This window comes from Nannospalax galili, unplaced genomic scaffold (assembly GCF_000622305.1).
Source record: "Nannospalax galili isolate Female #2095 unplaced genomic scaffold, S.galili_v1.0 scaffold134, whole genome shotgun sequence".
NCBI lineage: Eukaryota > Metazoa > Chordata > Mammalia > Rodentia > Spalacidae > Nannospalax > Nannospalax galili.
Genome location: NW_008335593.1, coordinates 102,399 through 122,814, shown reverse-complemented (window position 1 = coordinate 122,814; position 20,416 = coordinate 102,399). Strand labels below are relative to the sequence as shown.

Here is a 20,416-nt window from a genome sequence, read left to right as displayed (position 1 = left end):
TCTTCTGTCATTTCTAATTGGCTTACTGAGTGTTTCACTTTCTTCTTCATTTCAGCCTGAGTATTCTTCAATATTTCTAACTCTTTTCTGAATTCATTCAGAAGTTTATCCCTGTCTTCCTTCAGTTCTTTAATTTGTTCATGTGTTCTTTAAATTCACTCAATTCTTTTATCATGTTTAGAATTGTTCTTTTGAGTTCCATATTCTGGATTATCTCTAGGGGGTTCTCATCATACTCCTCTAGAGGACTACTGGTATTTGGTAGGGATATGTTCTTTTGGTTTTTCATGTTATTATTTTTTCTCTGATTTTGACATGTGAATTTCTTTTGTAATTTCTGATTATTTTGTGAGACTCAAGCCTTCAAGTTTAGGTCTGCTTCTTTTTGTGAACTTTATGTGTCTTTGTGGTTTACTTTTTGGGTGTGAAAAGCTGGTTCTAAGCTGGTTCTTTCTTTTGATTTTATATTAGAGTGGCCAGATTGCTTTTGTCTTCAGGAGTTCCCATGGAGGCCCAAGTCAGATGAGGATCAGATGCTCTCAGGCTTTCTCCTAAGGTTTGGATCCCTCCAGGAATGATTTTGACCTCAGGAATCTGGGGGTTGGACTGGCCTGGGAGCCTGGCCCTGGAACGAAGCTGGTCTAGGGCAGCTGGTGGCCCTGCCGCCTAGAGATGCAAAGGCAGATGGGGGTGGGAAGTGGCCCTAAGGACTCCTGGGAGGAGCTGGGTTGGTCTGGATGCAAAGGATCAGGAAGCGGAAAGGTCAGCCCCTGTGTCCTGGAAAGAGGCTGGTGGGTGGTGCAGGCCCAGGGAAGCAGAGGGAGGTGTGGGCTGGGCCAGGCCCACAAGCAGTGCTCCTGGGGACCAGAGAAGGCACTGAGTTGGTCTGGATGAAGAGGATCAGGAAGCAGTAATGGTTCCCCAGATGCCTGGGGCCCCAAGACAAGGAATCGGATGGGACCCAGGCTAGGAGGAGAGACAGGTGGAGGGTACGATGGACTTACCCCAGAGAGAGCCTGCAGTGTGGAGAGAGGCCTGCGGGTCCTGCATGCCCAGGGAAGCAGAGGGACTATTATTTTTATTTTATGTGTATGAGTATAATGCCTGCATATATGTGAGTACACCCATGTCGTACAATGCTGCGGAGGTCAGGAGAGGGCTTTGGAGTCCCCTGGAGCTGGAGTTAAGGATGGTTTGTAGCCACCATATGGGTGCTGGGAATTGAACCCGGGTCCTCTGTAAGAGTAGTCAATGCTTTTAACTGCTGGGCCATCTCTCCAGCCCCCAAAGTAACTACAATTATTAATAGCACTTACTCATCTAGTTTCCAAATAGCTTTATTTTAAAAAGACACAAAGTAGAACTCTGTAGAATGGGAGGTTTACTGAAAGTGCAGTTCACATGGACTCATGGTGTTTGGGTTCTGATGTGCATGAGCAGAGAACCAAGTGCATTTTGTCCTAAGCATGTGTAGTTACTAACCTGGAGTTCAGAATTTTGGCAGAGTTTAAATGGCATCAGTATCTTTATGTTGACTATTCTGAAAAAAGTGTTAGAGTTTAAAAGTTTGTTAGCTCACAATCCAAATTGAAGGCATTTTTTAGGATTTGACAGTCCTATGTCTAAAGTGATGGCTTTAACTGGGAAGACATGAAGCACAGATTGTTTTGAGGTGGCAGGTCAAGTGATTATTAGTGACCCTCCAGGGTCAGGACATCATGCAGATTGACTTCTCATGTGCTGAGGGAAACTGTTAGGTTCCCTCCTTGTGCTCTGTGCATACTTTCTGCCCTCCACTTGCTTCAAGACTCTCCTAATAAACTGTGTTGCTGCACACTCAGCTAAACAAGAAAAAGAAACTTGGAGGAAAACATAACTTCAAGGCAGGCATGTCAAAGAGATGTGAGACCTGCTCAGGCAATGGGGTCCCTCATGATGCCCTTTCTTCCTCCTCCTGGTGTGAAGGCAAGCACCCAAGAGAGGTTCTGAAACCCAGCCTATGAGTAGGGCTGTTCCACATGTTAGTAACAGAACTGTCTCACAACCTAGCAGCCAGTTTCCTAAATGATAGGCAAGAGTCAAGAAGAAGTCCCTGTGTCTTGAAGTGCCTTAGCTCTCTCTATGGCAGAGCTATCAGGCAAGAGGACCTGAGAGCGTTATATTATCCACTCATGCTTAGCATCACAAAAACAGCCTGATCTGATAGGTACAAAATTGCAAATATACTCAGGGTAGGACAGAAGAAGCTGGTGTCTTGGGCTTGCCATTATGAGCAGTGTAGACCTCAGACCCTGCTTGGAATGCTGTAAACTATGTCCTTGAAATAAAGTCCTTATGATCAGAAGATACTTTTGTTTTGCCCATTTTTTTTCTAATTAGTAGTTTAAATTTTTTCTTATTTTATAAAACTTTCATATTGAAAAAATGAGTTATATTTGAGGAAGAACCATAAAAATTTTTCAGATATACAGAAATTAGAGATGCATGTGCAAACATCTAAGTGTTGTTTGCATTAAAAATTAGTTTGTATGAAACAGTATATTCTACAATGAAATGGTGATCTTTTTAAAGGTTAAATCCTCATTCAATTTTATGTCTTATGGGGTTTATACTGAGTACAATAATGTATAACTGTATTAATTCAACACTGTGAACCTAAAAATTTCAGCCAATTTTGAAAGAGATGCATCTTTGTTCTGGAAACTGTTATTGACCATGTCAATGCAGTTGTAATGAAATGCTTTTACTAATTATGTGGATATTAAATAAATTTTAAAAACTTTAATATTGAGAACATTAGATTGATTGGGTGATTTTGGACAGGGTCTCACAGTGTAGCTCTGACTGGTCTGGAACTATGTAGATCAAGCTGGCCTTGAACTCATAGAAATCTGCCTGCCCCTGTCTTCCAAGTGTTGAGATGAAAGGTATGCACCATTACACCCAACTAAATATTTTTTTAATTTTTAAATTGGATTTTAAAAAATTTAAACAATACATCTTGATCATATCTAGACCCCCTCCCCATCTGCAACCTCCCCAAAAGCTCCCCCCACCAGATTTCATGCATTCTGTCATATATGTTAAGGCTTATAGAGCCACATTTGTGTCCCCAAATGTCCCTCAGTGTGACTCTTTCCACTGGAGTTCAGTCAACCTATTTAGAGTCACTCCCTTAAAGAAAACCAACTCTCCCTCTACAAGTAGTCATTGGTTGCCAATAGTTCCTCAGCTAAGGTTGAGGCTTCTTTGCTGGGTTTACATCTGTTTTGAGCTTGCATAGTTCTTGTACATGCTATCACCATTGCTGTAAGTTCATATGAGCAACTTCCCAGTCACCTGGAAAACTCTGTTTCCTTGTTGTCATCTACTACCCTGGCTCTTACAGTCTTTCCGTCCCTTCTTCTGAAATGGTCCCTGAGTCTTGGGTGGCAGAGATTTGATATAAGTGTCCTACTCAGGGACAAGCACTCTGCAGTCTTTTATTCTCTGCACTTTGGCCAGTTGTGACTTTCTAGGTTAGTTACCATCTGTTGAATTAGAAAGCTTCAATGGTGAGAGTTAAGAGATACATTAATATTCATTCTGCCCCCCTTTTCTACTACGTTCCCTGAACCTTAGATGTAGAGGTTGTTGCATTGTGAATATGTCACTTTGGGATGGACATCTCACAGACACTTGTTCTCTGCATTTGACCAGTTGTAGAACTCTGTACTAATCTCCATCTGTTACAATGAGAAGTTTTTTTGATGAGTGGTGAGAGGTGCACTTGTCTGTAAATATAAAAATACGCATTTAGAATATTGTAAGAAATTACGTTGGTCTAGGGCTGTGGCAAAAGTAGATTTTTCTCTAGGCTCTATGACCTCTCCAGCCATGTGTATTTGACTGTGTTAACAGTACCACACATGAGTTTCCTCCCATTGAGCAGGCCTTAGGTCCAATTAGACAGCTGTTCATCACCCCCAAGATAAGAGTGCCACTACTGTACCAGTAGAGATAGTTTGCTGGACCACTCATTGTTGTATTTATTAAGCTTTACAAGCTTGGTAGGATCATTGATTGGTGTTCTCCCTTGGTAGCTTGCATAGATAGTGTCCTCTGATACCATGAGAGCTGGTCTTCAGGGAGGAGGCTTCAGGTCAGTTCCAGATTAATTGCTCCAACTCCTGTGTCTAAAGTAATAGGGTCTTACCTTCAAGTTTTGGGAGACGATTAAGGGGAGTGGCAACAGCCCATATTATTTTAGGAGTCACTTAGACTACCCTGACTAACAACTTTAAGGGAAGTTTCTCCTGCCTGGCACTGTGATTTTTGTTATATAGCCTTCAGCTATATACATGCACATATATACATATGTATGTATGTATGTATGTATGTATGTATGTATGTATGTATAGTATGTATATTTGTCAGTAGGCTTTTTTAACTAATACATTTCCCTTTGGTTTTTCACACTACCTAAGCATTATTTCTCTTTCTCTCTCTCCCCCTGAATAACTCTCCTCCCTCCCCTGTTAATGTACCATCATTTCCCCCATTTCCACCTTGATAAAGCCTGTCTCCTACTATCCCCTTCTCTCGAGCTCCTTTTTCCCTTTACCCCCACAGTTCCTTTCCATTTTACTGGCTCCTGTGGTTACAAAGGACCTATGCTCACATCTAAGGATTTTGAGCTAAGATCCACAATTGAGAGAAAACCTATTCATTGCTTGTTTTTCTTTGTGTTATTTCACATAGTATAACAGCTTTTAGTTCCATCCATGTACCTGTGCATTTCATGATTTTGTCTTTCTTTACCGCTGAGTAGAACTCCTTTGTGTAAATATCCCACATTTTCATTATGCATTCATCAGGTGAGGGATATTTAGGTTGTTTCCATTTCTTAGCCTGTTAGTCTGGTGCTCTCTGGCAGCAGTGGCCTAGATTAGTAGTAGTAGTAGTAGTAGTAGTAGTAGTAGTAGTAGTAGTAGTAGTGGTAGAGTAGTAGTATATTGCAGTTTCCCCTAGTATTTTGCTTGCTTTTATTCTCCAAATTTAAAAGTAGCCGTATAGTTGATCATTCTGGTGTATTCTGATTCCTAAGGAATTGTTCATCTCTGTGTCTCCAAATATAGTTCTCATTTGTCGTTTTATAGACTAAGACTGATGTCAGTAGACAAAATTACAACAAAATTGACTGTAGAGCCTATTGAGCCCCACAGGATGAAGTGAGGGTGTGAAACACAACATCGAAAGGATTGACCATGGCTGAAATTGGCCTATTTGAGAACTGATTTCAAGTGGCCTGTTGGCCTGTAGCCCTAAGAGCAGTGAACCTGTTTTGGTTTAGTCTCTTGATTCCAGGGCAGGGGTTCAGGGCTCCTGTTAACCATCTTTAATGACTCTGGTTTGTTGTTGTTGTTGCTGTTGTTGTTGTTGTTGTTGTTGTTTGGTCTTTTTGAAACAGGGTCTCCCTGTAGCACCAACTGTCCTGGAACTCACTATGTAGACCAAGCTGGCCTTGAGCTCACAGAGATCTGCCTGCCTCTGCCTCCCGAGTGCTGGGATTAAAGGCATGAGCCACCACGCCCAGCAGAAATTGCTCTTTAGAGAGCACACACGGTGTATATGACCTTCTTTTTCTGCTCTGGAGTAGTTGCTCTCTGTGGGTATGAGCATTACTCTGCTTTTTGAGCCAGCTGAACTCTGGGTTACAAACATGGCTGCGTTTTTTGTTGTTCCTCTCTTTTACATCTTTCCTATGGCATAGAATTCTATACCATAGACCACTTCTGTTTGGTCTCTTAGTAAAGGGATATTTGCCTCATTCTCTCCCCTTAGGGATTCCCTCACTCTTACCCTTATGGCCTCACCCTGCCTCCCATTCTGACCCTAGCTCTATGAGTCAGTTGTGGGACAGCTCTGCTCTGTAGCTCTTTCTACTCAAATGTTCTAAGCTGGCCAAAGTCTCATGAAAACTTTTCTGTAGTCTGATACTCTAGTTCTGATAAAAAGAACCTTGGATTTGGTTTCAGTGTTGACTTAGAAGCCTGAATTTCTCCAAAGTACCAGTTTCTCAATAACTTGAGTGTTTTAACATAAAAATTATCTTGAGTCCCAAATTTAGAATCTGAATTTGAAGCATCTCTCTCGAACCATGATCAAACATAGCCTGGCCACATGGTGGCACATGCAGCCCTAACATTAGTCCCACAGTGAAGTCATGCCTATGTTGGTCTTAGAGAACAAGGGTGCTGGTAGCTGCTAATGACATCCAGGAAGCCTCTGGGGAGGCTTGCTTCTACTCCCACAAGATCATTCCCTGTGGTGAGAACTCTTTCTCTGGGGAGACATAAACAATCATCTACCTCATCCTTAAAGTACCAATGAGAAACCGAAGTACAATTCCTCCAAAGTCCAACTAGTGAACTTAGTAGGCTTCTTACAGGACATGGGTGAGGGGTTACTTACAGGAGTGTGGTTGATTCTAGAACAGTCATACCATTGAAAAGTTTCATCTCAGCATGTATGGTGATGACTTCCCCATAGCTGCCTAGTTGAATCACCATTCAGTTAACTCTTGATAGTCTATATACTTTAGCCTTTCTGAGACTATGTAAAATTAGGTTGGAATCACATTTAGCTGACTGGGAGGTGCAGGAGGGAGAGGCTGAATTTCAGTTGAGGGTCCAGTGACCCTTCCTAACACTTTCTTCCATGAGAGAGTGCAGTCAGCATACCTAATCTTGAAGTCTACAAGAGTCACAGATGCTCTGATGAAATGATAGTGCTCTACAACATCCCCAAACAACATGGTCTTAATGCCTTTTATATGACTAAACTTACAGGTGTGTGGTTGATTCTAGAACAGTCATACCATTGAAAAGTTTCATTGGCTACATCTCCATCCTCTCCTTGCAGATTAAGGGTAGCTACAGGCCTTGTACAGAAAAGTTCTGGATTTAGGAAGATCCCTGGCAGGGTGTGACCTCAGGCAATGTGTAGCTCCAAGTGTCTGCACTCACCTCTCAGCCATCCACACATGACTGTGGAGCCAGGACAGTTTTTGGAGGTATGTGTACAAGTAAACCCCTTATCCTTGGGGGATACTGTCCAAGACCTCCAGTGAATGTCTATGATAAAGTTTAACCTACAAGCTCAACACAAGCTTTTGACGGCATTGGAGTAACTTTTGTTGCTTGGTAGGTATCTGTATAAGTACCTGACAGGATAACCCAGCATCTTACATGTAAGTTTTTTGCTGTAATAATTTCTTTGGAGAGGGTGCAGCATTTGTGATCCTAATACAGTGAGTTTGGTGATAATGTGAGCAGCTGCACCATCCTGCTCTTTGTTGCAGAGCACAGCATGCATACACAGTCATGTTTAGCATGTATTACCTGATGGTGGTGACACATAACCATCTCGTTATTTATTGTGTTCAATACTTGTTTTCATTATTTTAGTGTGTTCATCACAGCCCTGAGGAAGTAGTTGAGGCCATATATGCACTCCATGTAGCCTAAGCATATCATAGGTTACACCATTTATGAGTGAGTCAGCCATGATGTGACATCCACATGGTGATAAAGTTGCCAGACCATGCATCTTTCAAGCTGTCTCCCCATCATTAAGGCACACATGACCTATGGGATGAAAATTGAGATCTATAGAGTCATAACTTCAGTTCTGATATGTCTCTTTACCTTTCACCAGATTCAGGGAGCAAGTTTCCGAGGCTGGAAAGAAGTAACTTCTCTGTTTAATAAAGATGATGAACAACATCTGCTGGAGGCATGTAACTCTCCCAAGTCCAAAGGGTGAGTCACATGCAGTCGTCTTGAATGGAGGCTGTCACCAGGAGAGCAAAGAGGTTGCTGTAGTACGGTGAGGATTACCACAGGCATGCCACAGCCCTGCAGAGGTCACTGCTTCCCTAGACTGCAGATCCAGTGGAACTGAGATACAAGTGCCAGGGTTTCTTTACCCCTGTAAGCACAAAGAGAAGAGTGTACTTTTGAATGTTCTGCAGACAAGTAAAATGTACTTTTGGTAAATGTTATAGTGGAATCCATAAGAATTTTGAAATACTAAGGAAAAGTAAAAGACTTAAAATTTCAAGTTGAACTCACTAGCCTTAGGTGGCCTGCAGTCATGCTTAGGATTTTAAGTCACTTTAGAAAATAAAGGAAAGCATTGTTAAGAATGTGCAACATTAAGGGCTGGGAATGTGGTGGAGAGGTAGAACACATGTTAAGCATATACCAGGACCTGGGTTTGATACCTTCAAAACCAAACAAAACTGCAAAGTTTTGATTGCAAACTGTAAAAGCCATTAGAAAGTTAAGCAGGCAAAAGCTCACCTGTTGCTCATACCATATAAATTTATCAGAATGTTACAAAGTGCATTTAGAGTTAAAAATATGTTGATGGACTATCTGTTGATAGTAGGAAGTAATCTTGAAAACCTATAGGTATTTCCTTCTGGTTGAAGACTGTGGCTACCTATGTCAGCTTTCTACACTACGGCAGATACAAGGTCTCTGTTATGGTAGAACAGTACCTTCACGGACACCCTTGGTATGAGGTACAGTGAAAGACCCTTTTGACTGTTAGGTTACCTGCTGATAGAGCAGCAGCTCTGGAGTGAGGTCTGAATACCTGTGTCCAGTGTCTTCAGCAGTGTCCTGGGTGATGCTGACAGGTAGTATACTCTTTGTGTCAGTGTTCCTTTTCATAATAGATTTTTTGAGTTCTTATTTTTGTTGATCAAATTACCTACGAAATGCTTGAGATGAGTGTACTACATGAGTAACTCTACAGAAAACCCACTTGCTGTATAGTTTCCACCTTTTTTCCTAATCTGGACCTTGGGTTTTCATGTTTGGCTTGGCGCACCATATACTTTGGCCTATCCCAGTTGTTGTAACAGTGCCTTCCAGTCTCCTCTCTGAGAACTAGTCCTTTGCTCATGACACGTAGAAGCCCAAAACATGGCTTCTGTAAGCTTATGCTGGCCAATTTTTCCATGTTACTTTTAATGTTTATTTTAAAATTCACACATACGTTTATATTACTTTCTAAGCAATTTAAAGTTTTTAGAAAAGAATTTAATAAAATTGACATATTTATGAGATCACTGGATGACCAACACTAAACTCTTGTCATCTGTTACAGAGCTAATCTACGATTAAGAGAGTTGAAGGCAGAGAAGAAGTCTGGATTTTGGGACAATTTGGTTTCAAAACAGAATATCCAGTCTAAAAAACCAGATGAGATTGAAGGTTGGGAGCCTCCAAAACTTGCTCTTGAAGATGCGGCAGCTGATGCTGGGGACAGTATAAGTGGCTGCCCATCCTGGCCGGGCTGGGAGGATGACACCAAGGGCTCCACCAAGTATACCAGCCTGGCCAACTCAGCCAGCAGCTCCCGCTGGAGCCTCCGGTCAGCAGGGAAGCTGGTCAGCATCAAGCGACAGAGCAAGGGCCACCTGACAGATACCTCTGAGGAGGTGGAATAAGCGGAGCTGTATTGTGATATCACATTGCTTTTAGGGTTTGCCAAGCCTGGTGGCCTTTTGCTAGTGCACCATTAATTTGTTGAGTCTTCCCACATTCAAGAGTAGGAATCCATTGAGTGTCTGTGTTTCATGCTCAATGACCTACATGCCCCATGGCTCCCTGGTGACATTTGGTTGCCTTATTGCAAAAGCACCCACCCATTGGGTGCATGTCTGCTGAAAGGACATGTGCATTGTAGACACTGCCCCATAAAATAGAGTGATAGTTTGCAGTCTCCTCAAAGTCTCATGCCAGCCTCAGTCACTGTAGTTCTTAAGAACTTGCACATCTTCTCCCTGCATGTGACATGAGTGCTGCTGTTAACTGTGAACATGCCTCTGTGGCACCCTCTCTCTTTCCCAGAATATGAGCTGTGTCTTCCAAAGGTTACATTTTCCTGCTTAACCTGCAAGTTAATTTTTTTTCTTGTTAAAAAACAAGCAATGCTGAAAGCAACTGAGGTGGTTTCAGGTAGAATGTTAGGGCTTTGTGAGTGGTCCATCTGTTGCCAAGGAGGAGCAACCTCCAGTGTGGCCTTTGGTGGCAACTGCTTATTTTACAGAATTTTATTTTTACTTTTGAACTTTTAAATGCTGATTTTTATTTTCCTCAAAAAATTGTTTTTAAACTTACGGGTTAAAAATACTCTAAAGTGAGGATGAATTTTAGTCACTTGATAATCTTAACTTTGTTCAGAAAACATTAACTTGCTCATCGTAGAGTTAAAAACTGTATATAAAATACTCAAGTGCCTCTTTTGTATTATTCTCAGATGTTTAATTTTTCAAAATGAGATACTTTTGTGATTGATGTTAAATCTCTAAGAAGTGTATCTCCCTCACAAGCTCTGCCCTTCTCAAACTGCTAACTGCCTTGGGCCTTGAGATCCTGGGCAGGGGGCACTCAGCAACAGGTGGTGTAGATGTTTCTTCAGTAACAGTGCTTTGACAGAGGAGGTATGTTTCTCTTTGTTTTGGTTAAAAATAAAAAACCTGAAGTTACACTGTATAGTCCTTGGGAAACAACCAAAACCTTGTCCTTGAGTTTTTCGGTATAAACATTGTGCTGTTTCGTGTATCTGGATGTCCCACTTAACATTCTGTGGCACAACTGAATGGCCTGAGATAGTATCAGGAACATCTGTGTCTTTCATAGAACAAGTTTGCATCTGTCATCTATCATTATACATTCATCCATCTGTCCACCCACCTCTCCACACATTACTCTGTTCACCTATCTACCTAGCTATCTTTTAAAACTATTTTACTTACTTAACCTTGAGAGGGATTTACAAGGTGTTCAAATAAAAAATCATTTGCACCTTGAAATTGTGGGGATTTTGTTTCATAGTACAGAGGGAAGTTTACAATTTTTACTATAGCATCCGAGTTAGAAAATCATAAATATCCTCAGGTAAACAGTTGTGTGCAGGAGCTCTAACTCTCTTGTCTTCCCTAAAAGGTGACTATGGGGTGAGACAAAGGAGCAGGGGCCCATGCAGATGTTCACAGCAGGAACCCATTTGTTTGTGTGGCTGATGCTACCTGTGGCACAGGAAAATAAACCCAGCCTTGAGAGTGTAGGAAACAAACTAGGACCCATAGCCTCTGTTTTCACTGTGCCTGTGCTAAGTGCCTGTAGCTCACTGTGCTCATGTGCCTGAAACACAACAGTGGTGTGTACTGACACAAGGTCCTTTACTTTGTCCTCTTGCAGAAGGTAAAGATGCACTGTAAACCAGATTTTTTAATCTACAGAGATTAATTTAAAAATGATTTTTTTCTTCTGTTGTATCTAATTTAAATAGATTGTGTTCGGGTTTTTAGCATAAATATTTATTGGTATGCTTTGGGGAGAAAATGTCTTGAAAGAAGGACCTAAAGTGAATTTGCTATATTCACATGTAGAGAGGGTCTGAAGCTGTGATTCTGGGGTTAATAGTAAAAAGATCTGTGCCTTGCACTGTATTCTGTGGTTTTTAGCAGGAATGTGATTGGCTTTCAGGAAGGAGCAGATTCCTCCTTTAAGCTGAGAATTTAAAAAAAAAAAAAAAAAATAGTATTGTTCTATCTTCTTGATCAGTTAGAGCTAATGGCACTTTCCTGACCTTGTGAACCTCATTTTAAGATGCAGAGAATAGAAATCTACCTTTTTATAAATAAACTAACAGTTCCAGCTGATATGTCTTTTCTTATTTGAGTTACTGTTCTGGGTGATGTGTACACTGGGTACCCTAGTCTGCTTCTGGTTTGCGATCCTTAATTAAGAAGTTAGGCCCTTAAAGAAGTTGTTACCTTGAGTTTCATGTGAGAAACATGAATGCACCAAAAACGGTATGCTTCTTTACCCACTGTCTTTTTTTTCCCTTGGAAACAAGTCTTTTTGGAAATCATTGGCCTTTCTTAGGATTAACGCCCATAGGGACTGGACCCCATGCAAGGCCCCAAAACCTCTGTCTCTCTTGTTTTGGGAAGGAAATGAGGCATTCAGCTACATCTTCTTTGTCATGGCCCACTCTCTCTGCCGCTCACCACTTACTTACCTGGCCCTAGTCATACTCACTTCAGGCCTGTAGCACAGGCTTGCACTCACAGAGCTACTTTGGTATGGTCCCTGTTCTCTGCTGGCTGTGGTCACAGGAAACTGTTTTTGTTTCTCTCTCCCAGTTGACCTGAAGATTACTCCTTGCTCTCTGGTTGTTTCGGTTATTTTTCAACTGAGATTTGATTGACCAAATCATGAAAAGAGAGTGTGAGGAGAAAAGATGATTTTTCTAACTCTGATCAGGTTTTTAAAAACATTCGAACTAGTGCTAGGTGTGGTGATACATATGCCTTTAGTCCCAGCACTCAGAAGGCAGAAGCAGGCAGATTTCTATGAGATCAAGGCCAGCTGAGTCTACATGGTGAGTTCCAGGCCAGCTCGGGGTACAGGGAGACCCTGACTCAAACACCACAAACAAAAACATTCAAAGTAGACCTGGGGTGGTTTCTAGGATGAACCCCAAGAGCTCATTTTTGTGTGAGGGTATGAAGTGTCACACCCTATGTACCCATGTGCCTGGCCTCTTCCAACAAGATGACCTATCCACCCACCTGAGTCCATGCTCATATGGGATGCTTCAGGCTCAGCTCAAGGGTCACTTCTAGAGCCACCATTTATAGCTACTAAGTGGAGACACTGCTGTGAGTTCTGGTCAGGTGAACTATACCCCATTCCTTTCAGGTAAGTAGATCTCACATCCTAACACAATTGGTCCAAGGCTTCCATTAGGTGATTGTTAAGAGCCAGAGGTAGAAACAGTGTTTTCCAGACAGCAGGACTATTTCACATATGAGTTCACAGCAATTGTGACAGCATGCACAAGATATATGCAAGTTCAAGCTAGACAAAACCCCAGCATAGAAGTGGGAGGTAGGTGAGAACCCTCAATCCTAGCTGAGGAACTGTTAGCAACTGACAGCTTCTGGGAGAGAGTCAGTTTTCTTTAATGGTGTGACACTGGATAAGTTGATCTCAGTACAAGAGATGGACCCACACCCAAGAGCATTTGGGGACACAAATTAGACTTTGTAAGCCTTAAACTATAATAGAGGACATGAAGTTGGGATGGATAGTAAGGTGAAAGTGGAGATGGGAGAAGGGTGTGAGTATGATCAAAGTACATAGTATGAAATTCTCAAAGAATCTAATTTTTCAAAATTAAAGTTTAGATAGCTGAACTATTTTCAAGGAAATTAAATCAGTCTGTATCGGTTAAGCTGATATGAAACATTATTTGCTTTATTTGCATTCCATTTTTTGAGGTGTGATTTTTTTTTTTTTTTTACTCTCCTTCAGAGGCTAAGGGTTTCACAATCTCTTCTCCTGAGAGACAAATGTTCTTGCAATTTAGGAGATGTTGACAGTTTCTATTCTGTCGGAAATTGTTGAGCTGGGCATGGTAGCACTTGCTTGCAATCCCAGCACCTGGGAAGATCAGACAGAAAGGTTAAGAAGCCAGATTGTGACAGGGAGACCCTGTCTTAAATTTTAAAAAGCAATATAGAGCAATTATTGGAAAGAAGTCAAACCATAAATATTGTCCTAAAGAGATATGGGTGGCATCTCAATTTTTTTCCCTTTTAAAAAGAACTCTAAAATGATCAATTTTTTTGCAAGCAAAGAAGTATTACAACACAGAAATTAGCTATATAAGCTTAAATGGAAAGCATTAAACATGGAAAAGGAGCAGCAAGACAGCTGGCTGGCAGCAGACTTTTGACCAAACATGGCCCATGGCTCATTTTCACACAATTCACAAGAATATTTTTTCCATTTCCAAATGGTGGAAAAATATAAAGAAATAGCATAAAGGTTATATTTTAATGCCTGTAGAGTTTGATGGGGCCACAGCCATGCTTGTCTCTGTGTTGACATCTTACCTGTTTTAATCTTCCAAATTGAGTGGGTGCAGGAGACCACATTATAGCAGAAAGCTACTCCCTATCTGCAGTAAAGCACCTCAACCATGGTACACTCTCAGGCTCAGTGACAGTCAATCCTGACCAGTCTTGTCTGCATGATGTTGAAGTGAATCCCAGATGTCCCAAATTTCATCTTCATGTTGTTTTACTTTCTCATGACTGAATACCTGACAGATGCAACTAAGGGAGGGAAAGTTTATTTTGAGCTCATGGTTTCAGAGGGATCTCAGTCCTTCATGATGGGAATGGCGTGGCAGAGTTGTTCTGTGGCACCAGGAGCATCTGGTAGAGCTCCTCACATGGTGGCCAGACCTGGAAGCAGAGAATAGAATCAAAAGTAGGTCCAGATTATATCCTTCAGAGGCCTGCCCCAGTCTAATCAGAGCAATTAGATGCAAGAAAAAGAAAAGGTGAGCTGGCAAGATGGCTCAGTAAGTAAAGGTACTTGCCATACAAGCCTGGTAACTTGAGTTCAAGCCTGGTAACCTGAGTTCAATCTCTGTAACCCATTTAAAGGTAGAAGAGAACTGACTCCACAAAGTTGTCTCCTGACTTACACACACACACACACACACACACACACACACCCCACATACACAAACATAAAATGAAAAGGGAAAGAAAAGACAACCAAATTGGAAAGAAGAATCGAAAGTGTGTATTAGTTACTTTTGTCATCACTGTCACCAAATAAATGCCAAGAGACATCCTAAGGGAGGAAGGATTTATTTTGGCTAGCCTTTTTAAGGGTACCTTGGTGAGGTAGGTATGATTGCAGGAGAATAAGGTTGCTTGCTCACATCTTGGCAGGTCAGGAAACACAGAAGAGACCGGAATGAGGGCTGGGCTATAAACCTCAAGGCCCTCCCTGCAGTAAGCCACTTCCTCCAGCTAGACTACATCTTAAAGGTTCCACAGCCTCTCCAAACAGTGCCACCAGGTAGAGATCAAGAATTAAAGCACATGAACCTGTGAGGTAAATACAAACCATAACATTCTCCTTCTGACTTACATAGGCCCATGATCATCTCATTACACATAATGCATTCAATCCAACTTCAAAAGTCCCTATTGTCTTGCAGTTTTAACACTGTTTGAAATTCCAAGGTCTCCTCTGAAATCCAACAATACAATCTTTTAACTTCAAGCTTCCATAAATTAAAAAATAAGTTACATACTTACAATATACAATGGCACAGAGTAAGCATTCCCATTCCAAAAGGGAGGAATTGGGGGCACAGAAAGGAAAATTTAGATGAAAACAAACCAAAAACTCAGAAGGGCAAACAGCAAACTCTACAGCTCTATGTCTGGCGTCTTGGGCTCATGATGGCATCATTTGAGCTCCAAAGGACTGGGGTAGACCTGTGTTCTTATTTCTGTTGCCAGCAGCAACTGCGGCCTCTTTCTTGGGCCCACTTCATATGATGACTTCGGCTGTCCTCGGGTAGCATCTCTAATATTCTAGGGCACCCACTGCTTCTCAGGCTTCACCTTCAGAGCTTCACACAGTCTGCTATAGAGCTGCATGCAGGGAATCACCCTACTACACATTCCTTGGCCTTAGAAGCTTTTTGGAGCCTTGGTGAAAGCTTCCATGACCCCATAGCTATTGCGTTTTGCATCCATACAAGACCTGCACCACATGGAAAATTGCAAGGTCTGCTGCCAGCTTGAGATATAATTTGGTACCCTTAGGCTTCAGCCTCTGTGCCTTCCAGACTGATCTTGGGAAAACACCTCCCTAGGTGACCCTGCTAGAGCAGGACGCCCTTGGCGGACCTCTTTGTTCAGTTACTCTTTTCAAATGAAAGGTTTGAAAATGAATTTATGTTGAAACATCCTGGAGCCCAATGGGCAGGGTCTTGCTTTCAAGGCACCTTTCCTATTATCCTATGCAATGGTTATAATTTCTCCTGAATTGCATTACTCTTTTAAACAATTACAGCTGAAATTGTCAGCTGCAGCCCTTCCCATAATTTTTACCATATTCGTAACCCTTCCCTCACCACTGCATGCTTTCCACATCTTTCATCTCTCTTATGATGATGAGACATTTACAGGGAGGAATAGCATGCATGACAGTGACTAGAAGGCAGACTTCGGAGCGGTGAAGAGTAATCATGTCATAGCTTGGCTGTTATGCTATGAAATTTCCTCTGCCAAACAACTTAATCCGTTACTTTTCAATTTGTCCTCAAAAATTCAGGACATGAGCAGGACACAGATTATTTGTCAGAACGTAGCAGGATGACCTCAAGCCCATTTCCTGATGGAGCTCTTATTTCCATCTGAAATCCCATGAGCCTGACCTTCACTGTCCACATTTCTATCACCCTTCTCACTTTGTACACCAACCAGAATGACTCATTAAGCTCTGCTTACAGCATTCTGGGGCTCCTGTAGCCTGAAGCTCCATTCTTCTATACTCTTCCTGCAAACCAGCTCCAAAGGCCACAAACCATATGGCCATGTTTATTACAGCAATGGCTCCACTTTTGAGTACCAAAAATCTATATTAAGCAGAGTTCTGTAGAGGAACAGGACCTATAGAACATGTATATATGTGTATTTGAGTGTGTGTTTACAAGTGGATTTATTAGATTGACTTCTGTGATAGGAGTGGATAGTCCAGCAATGGCCATCTGCACACTGGAGAGGCAGAGAATCCTGGTAGTGCTGAATCCAAGAAGCCAGATGCCTCAGCAGTCCCAGTCTGGTACTGAAAGTCTGGAAGCTCCCCATAGATTTGCTTCTAACATAGAAGTTAGAGTCATGCTAACTAAGGATCCCAGCAGCAATGATAGACACATTTGCTCAGACAAAAAAGGGAAAGTACACTGACTTTTTTCTCAGACTTTATTTGGGCTATCTGTTGAAAGGCCCCACCCATGAGCAGGGTAAGTCTTTGCCTTCTAGTCACTGTCATGCATGCTATTCCTCCCTGTAAATGTCTCACAGACAAGGGTACGTTTAATCCCCAGCCAGTGAAACTGGCAACCAAGAATGACCATCACAGTAGGTTTGGAGATAACATGATCTCATCTTTAGAAAGCCCTGAAGATTTCACACACAAAACAAACTAGTAAATGAATGGATAAAATTGCATGATACAAAATCCTGCATTAATTCATTGCATTACATACACTAATCAAAAAAGAAACTGAAAACATTCATTTACAAGAGTGAAAAAGTGAAATACTTGAGAAATCAATTGGAAGGTTTAATAGTGCCAAGATGTCCATTCATTCTATCCAAAACGATCTACAGATTTAACACAATCCAATAAAAAGTCCAGAGGCATGTTTTGCTGAAATAGGAATTCTGTGCTGAAACGTATAAAGTCTCAGGACCCCAAATAACCAAAAAAAAATCTGAAACATAATGAAGGTGGAGATTTTTTTACTTCACTTCAGAATAAACTATAAAGCTACAATAATCACAACTATGGTGCTGGCATAAAGACACATTGACCAATGGAATAGACTAGAGAGCCCATAATTAAATCCACATATTATGGTCAATAGATCATCAAAAGGGTATCAAGACTGCTCTGTGAGGCAGGACAGTCTTTTCTAGTGGTTCTGGGAGAACTAACCCACATGCAAGGACCAAAGTTGGCCTATTTCCTCACACCATAGGCAAAAGAACTCAGGATATATCAAAGACTTTAAAAATTATATATATGGGGGCTGGAGAGATGGCTCAGCGGTTAAGAACACCGGTTGTTCTTGCAAAAGACCCAGGTTCGAATCCCAGTACCCATATGGCAGCTATCCGACAGCCTTTTCTGACCTCTGAAGGCATTGCATGACACAAGTGCACTTACCTACATGCAGGCAATACATGCATACACATAAAAATAAATGAATAAAATTAAAAAATTTTTTAAAAAAAATTATATATATGCATGTGGGTATGTCCACATGAGTGCAGGTGTCCATGGAAGCCAAAGAGGGTATCAGATCCCCTGGAGCTAGAGTTACAGGCAGTTGTGAGGCAGCTTCCCCACATGGGTGCTGGGAAACTATCTTGGCTCCTCTGCAATAACTTTTAACCTCTGAGCCATCTTTCCAGCCCTAGATCAAAGATTTAAATATAATGCCACAGGGCTGGTGAGATGGTGCGATGGCTAAGTTTGTAAAAGCATTAACTGCTCCTGAGTTCAGTCCTTGGAACCTACGGCAAAAGGGGAAAACTAGTCCCTGAAAGTTGTCCTCTTTCACATGCATGTGCATGCTATGGCACACCACACACACAAATTAAAACCATAAACTTTTAAAGTATTAAAATTAACATAGAAGAAATCCTAATGAAGTTTCACTTGGCATTGATTTTTTTGTATGTGATACCAAAAGTACCGGCAACAAAAGGAAAAATAAACAAGGCAGTATCAGATTTTAAAATTTATATATATTAAAGGACAACAGACTGAAAAGGCAACACACAGTGGGAGAAATGGCAAGTCATGTATCTGGTGTCCAGAGCATATAGAGGACATCTATAATTCAACAACAGCAAATCTCATACAACCTGATTAAAAATGAACAAAGTGACTTGAATAGACATTTCTCTAAAGAAGATGCATGCATATCAAGTACATAACAAGATAAAATGCTCATCACTAATCATTAGGGAACCTCAAAAGCAATCAGATCTATGACCTCACACAAAGTAGGATGAATGATGTTGAAAACAACAGGGTGGAAAGTGTGACCAGTGACAGCACACTTATGGCCCTGGGTTTGACATTCAGTAGCAGCACATACCAAAAATAGTGTTGGCAAGAATGCAGAGAAACTAGAACTCTTGGATACCGTTGGTAGGAATATGGAAGGCTTGTAGTCATTGTAGAAAAACAGTCTGGAAATTAATAAAAATGTTAATAAATAATAATCTTATTTATTTTAATTTTAATGCATATGAGTGTATTGCTTGCATGTATGAAAGTGCACCTATGTCATGCAATGACCACAGAGGTCAGAAGAGGGAGTTGGCTCCTCTGGAACTGGAGTTACCAACAGTTGTTAGCCACCATGTGGGTGCTGAGAACTGAACCTGGGTCCTCTGCAAGAGCAGCCAGTGCTCTTTACCACTGAACCATTTCTCCAGCCCTATTACTTAGTTATTTTTTATTAAATAAGTACAATTACTTATCCAGCAATCCCACTTCAACTCCTATGCCTAAAAGAATTGAAAGCAGAATCTCAGGTACTTATACACTGTATTTATAGCAGCATTATTCACAAGCCAAAAGGTTGAAACAACTGTTCACTGATGAATGAACAAACAAAATATGGAATACTATTGAGTCTTCAAAAATGAAACATTCGTATTATAGCAGATGAACCTTGATGACATTCTGATGAGTAAAATGGGGCAATTATAGAATGACAAATTCTTTATGTCTCCACTCATACAACATTCTTAGAACGATCATATTTATAGAAAAATGGTGGTGCCAGGCATTGAAGAAGAAGATGGAGTTAGTGCTTAATGGGTGCAGAATTTTTGTTTGGGAAAATGAGAACATTTGGGAGATGGATGGTGGTGATAGCTACATTAACAGTGTGAACATGCTTAATGCACTAACCTGGAAAATTAAGAATGATTAAGATAATAAACTGGTATGGTGATACACCCCTATAATCCAAGCATTCAGGAGGATCACAAGCCCAAGGCCAGCCTCAGCTACACAGTGATATGTTATCTCCAAAAGATATCAAAAATGGTATCAATATTGCTACTATAGGTTAAATACTTAAAAACTGCTTACCTTATGTTCTGGTTAGTTTTGTCAATTTGACACAAACTAGAGACACCTGGGAAGGACTCTCAACTGAGGAGTTTCCTCCCTTAGGCTGGCCTGTGGCCATGTTGTGAGGCATTTTCTTAATTGCTACTTATTGTAAAAGGGCCCAGCCTACTGTGGGTGGTACCATCCCTGGGCAGGTGGGCCTTGGCTATATAAGAAAGGTAACTGAGCAAAGCAGGGGAAGCAAACCCGTAAGCAGCATTCCTCCATTGTCTCTGTCTCTGCTTGATTTCCTGCCCTGACTTCCCTCAATGATGGATTGTGACATGGAAGTAAAAACCCTTTCCTCCCCAAGTTGTTTTTGGTCATGGGATTTTATCACAGCGACAGAAAAACAAATACACCTTAGGAGTTTCTCAAACGATTGTGAGGTTTCCACACAAAACACAAAGCAGGTAAGGTGTCCAGCTCTTATTCAAACAGGAAGATCAGCAGCATTCCCCTGGGGAAGCCCCTGTATAAGTGGAACATATTTGCTCCCTGCTGCGATGGAGAGGCAGGAGCTTTGAACCCAGGTGTTGCCAAGTCTGTCTTCTTTCCATCCATGCTGCTCTGGGTTTTGTTGTAGCTTTTGCATTCATAGATTTGTGTCT

The 20,416-nt window shown here is 41.3% G+C and overlaps 1 protein-coding gene across 1 annotated transcript in view; it reads left to right on the top strand.

Annotated features, from left to right (window-relative positions):
• Positions 1–11,724, top strand: part of Tdrp (testis development related protein) — a 43,549-nt gene extending 31,825 nt beyond the window's left edge. Inside the window, exons 2-3 of the mRNA XM_017797482.2 lie at positions 7,699–7,802; positions 9,160–11,724. Coding sequence (XP_017652971.1) covers positions 7,699–7,802; positions 9,160–9,502 — 447 coding nt within the window. The 3' untranslated portion in view covers positions 9,503–11,724. The remainder of the gene's footprint in view (positions 1–7,698; positions 7,803–9,159) is intronic.
• The last annotated feature ends 8,692 nt before the right edge of the window (positions 11,725–20,416 follow it).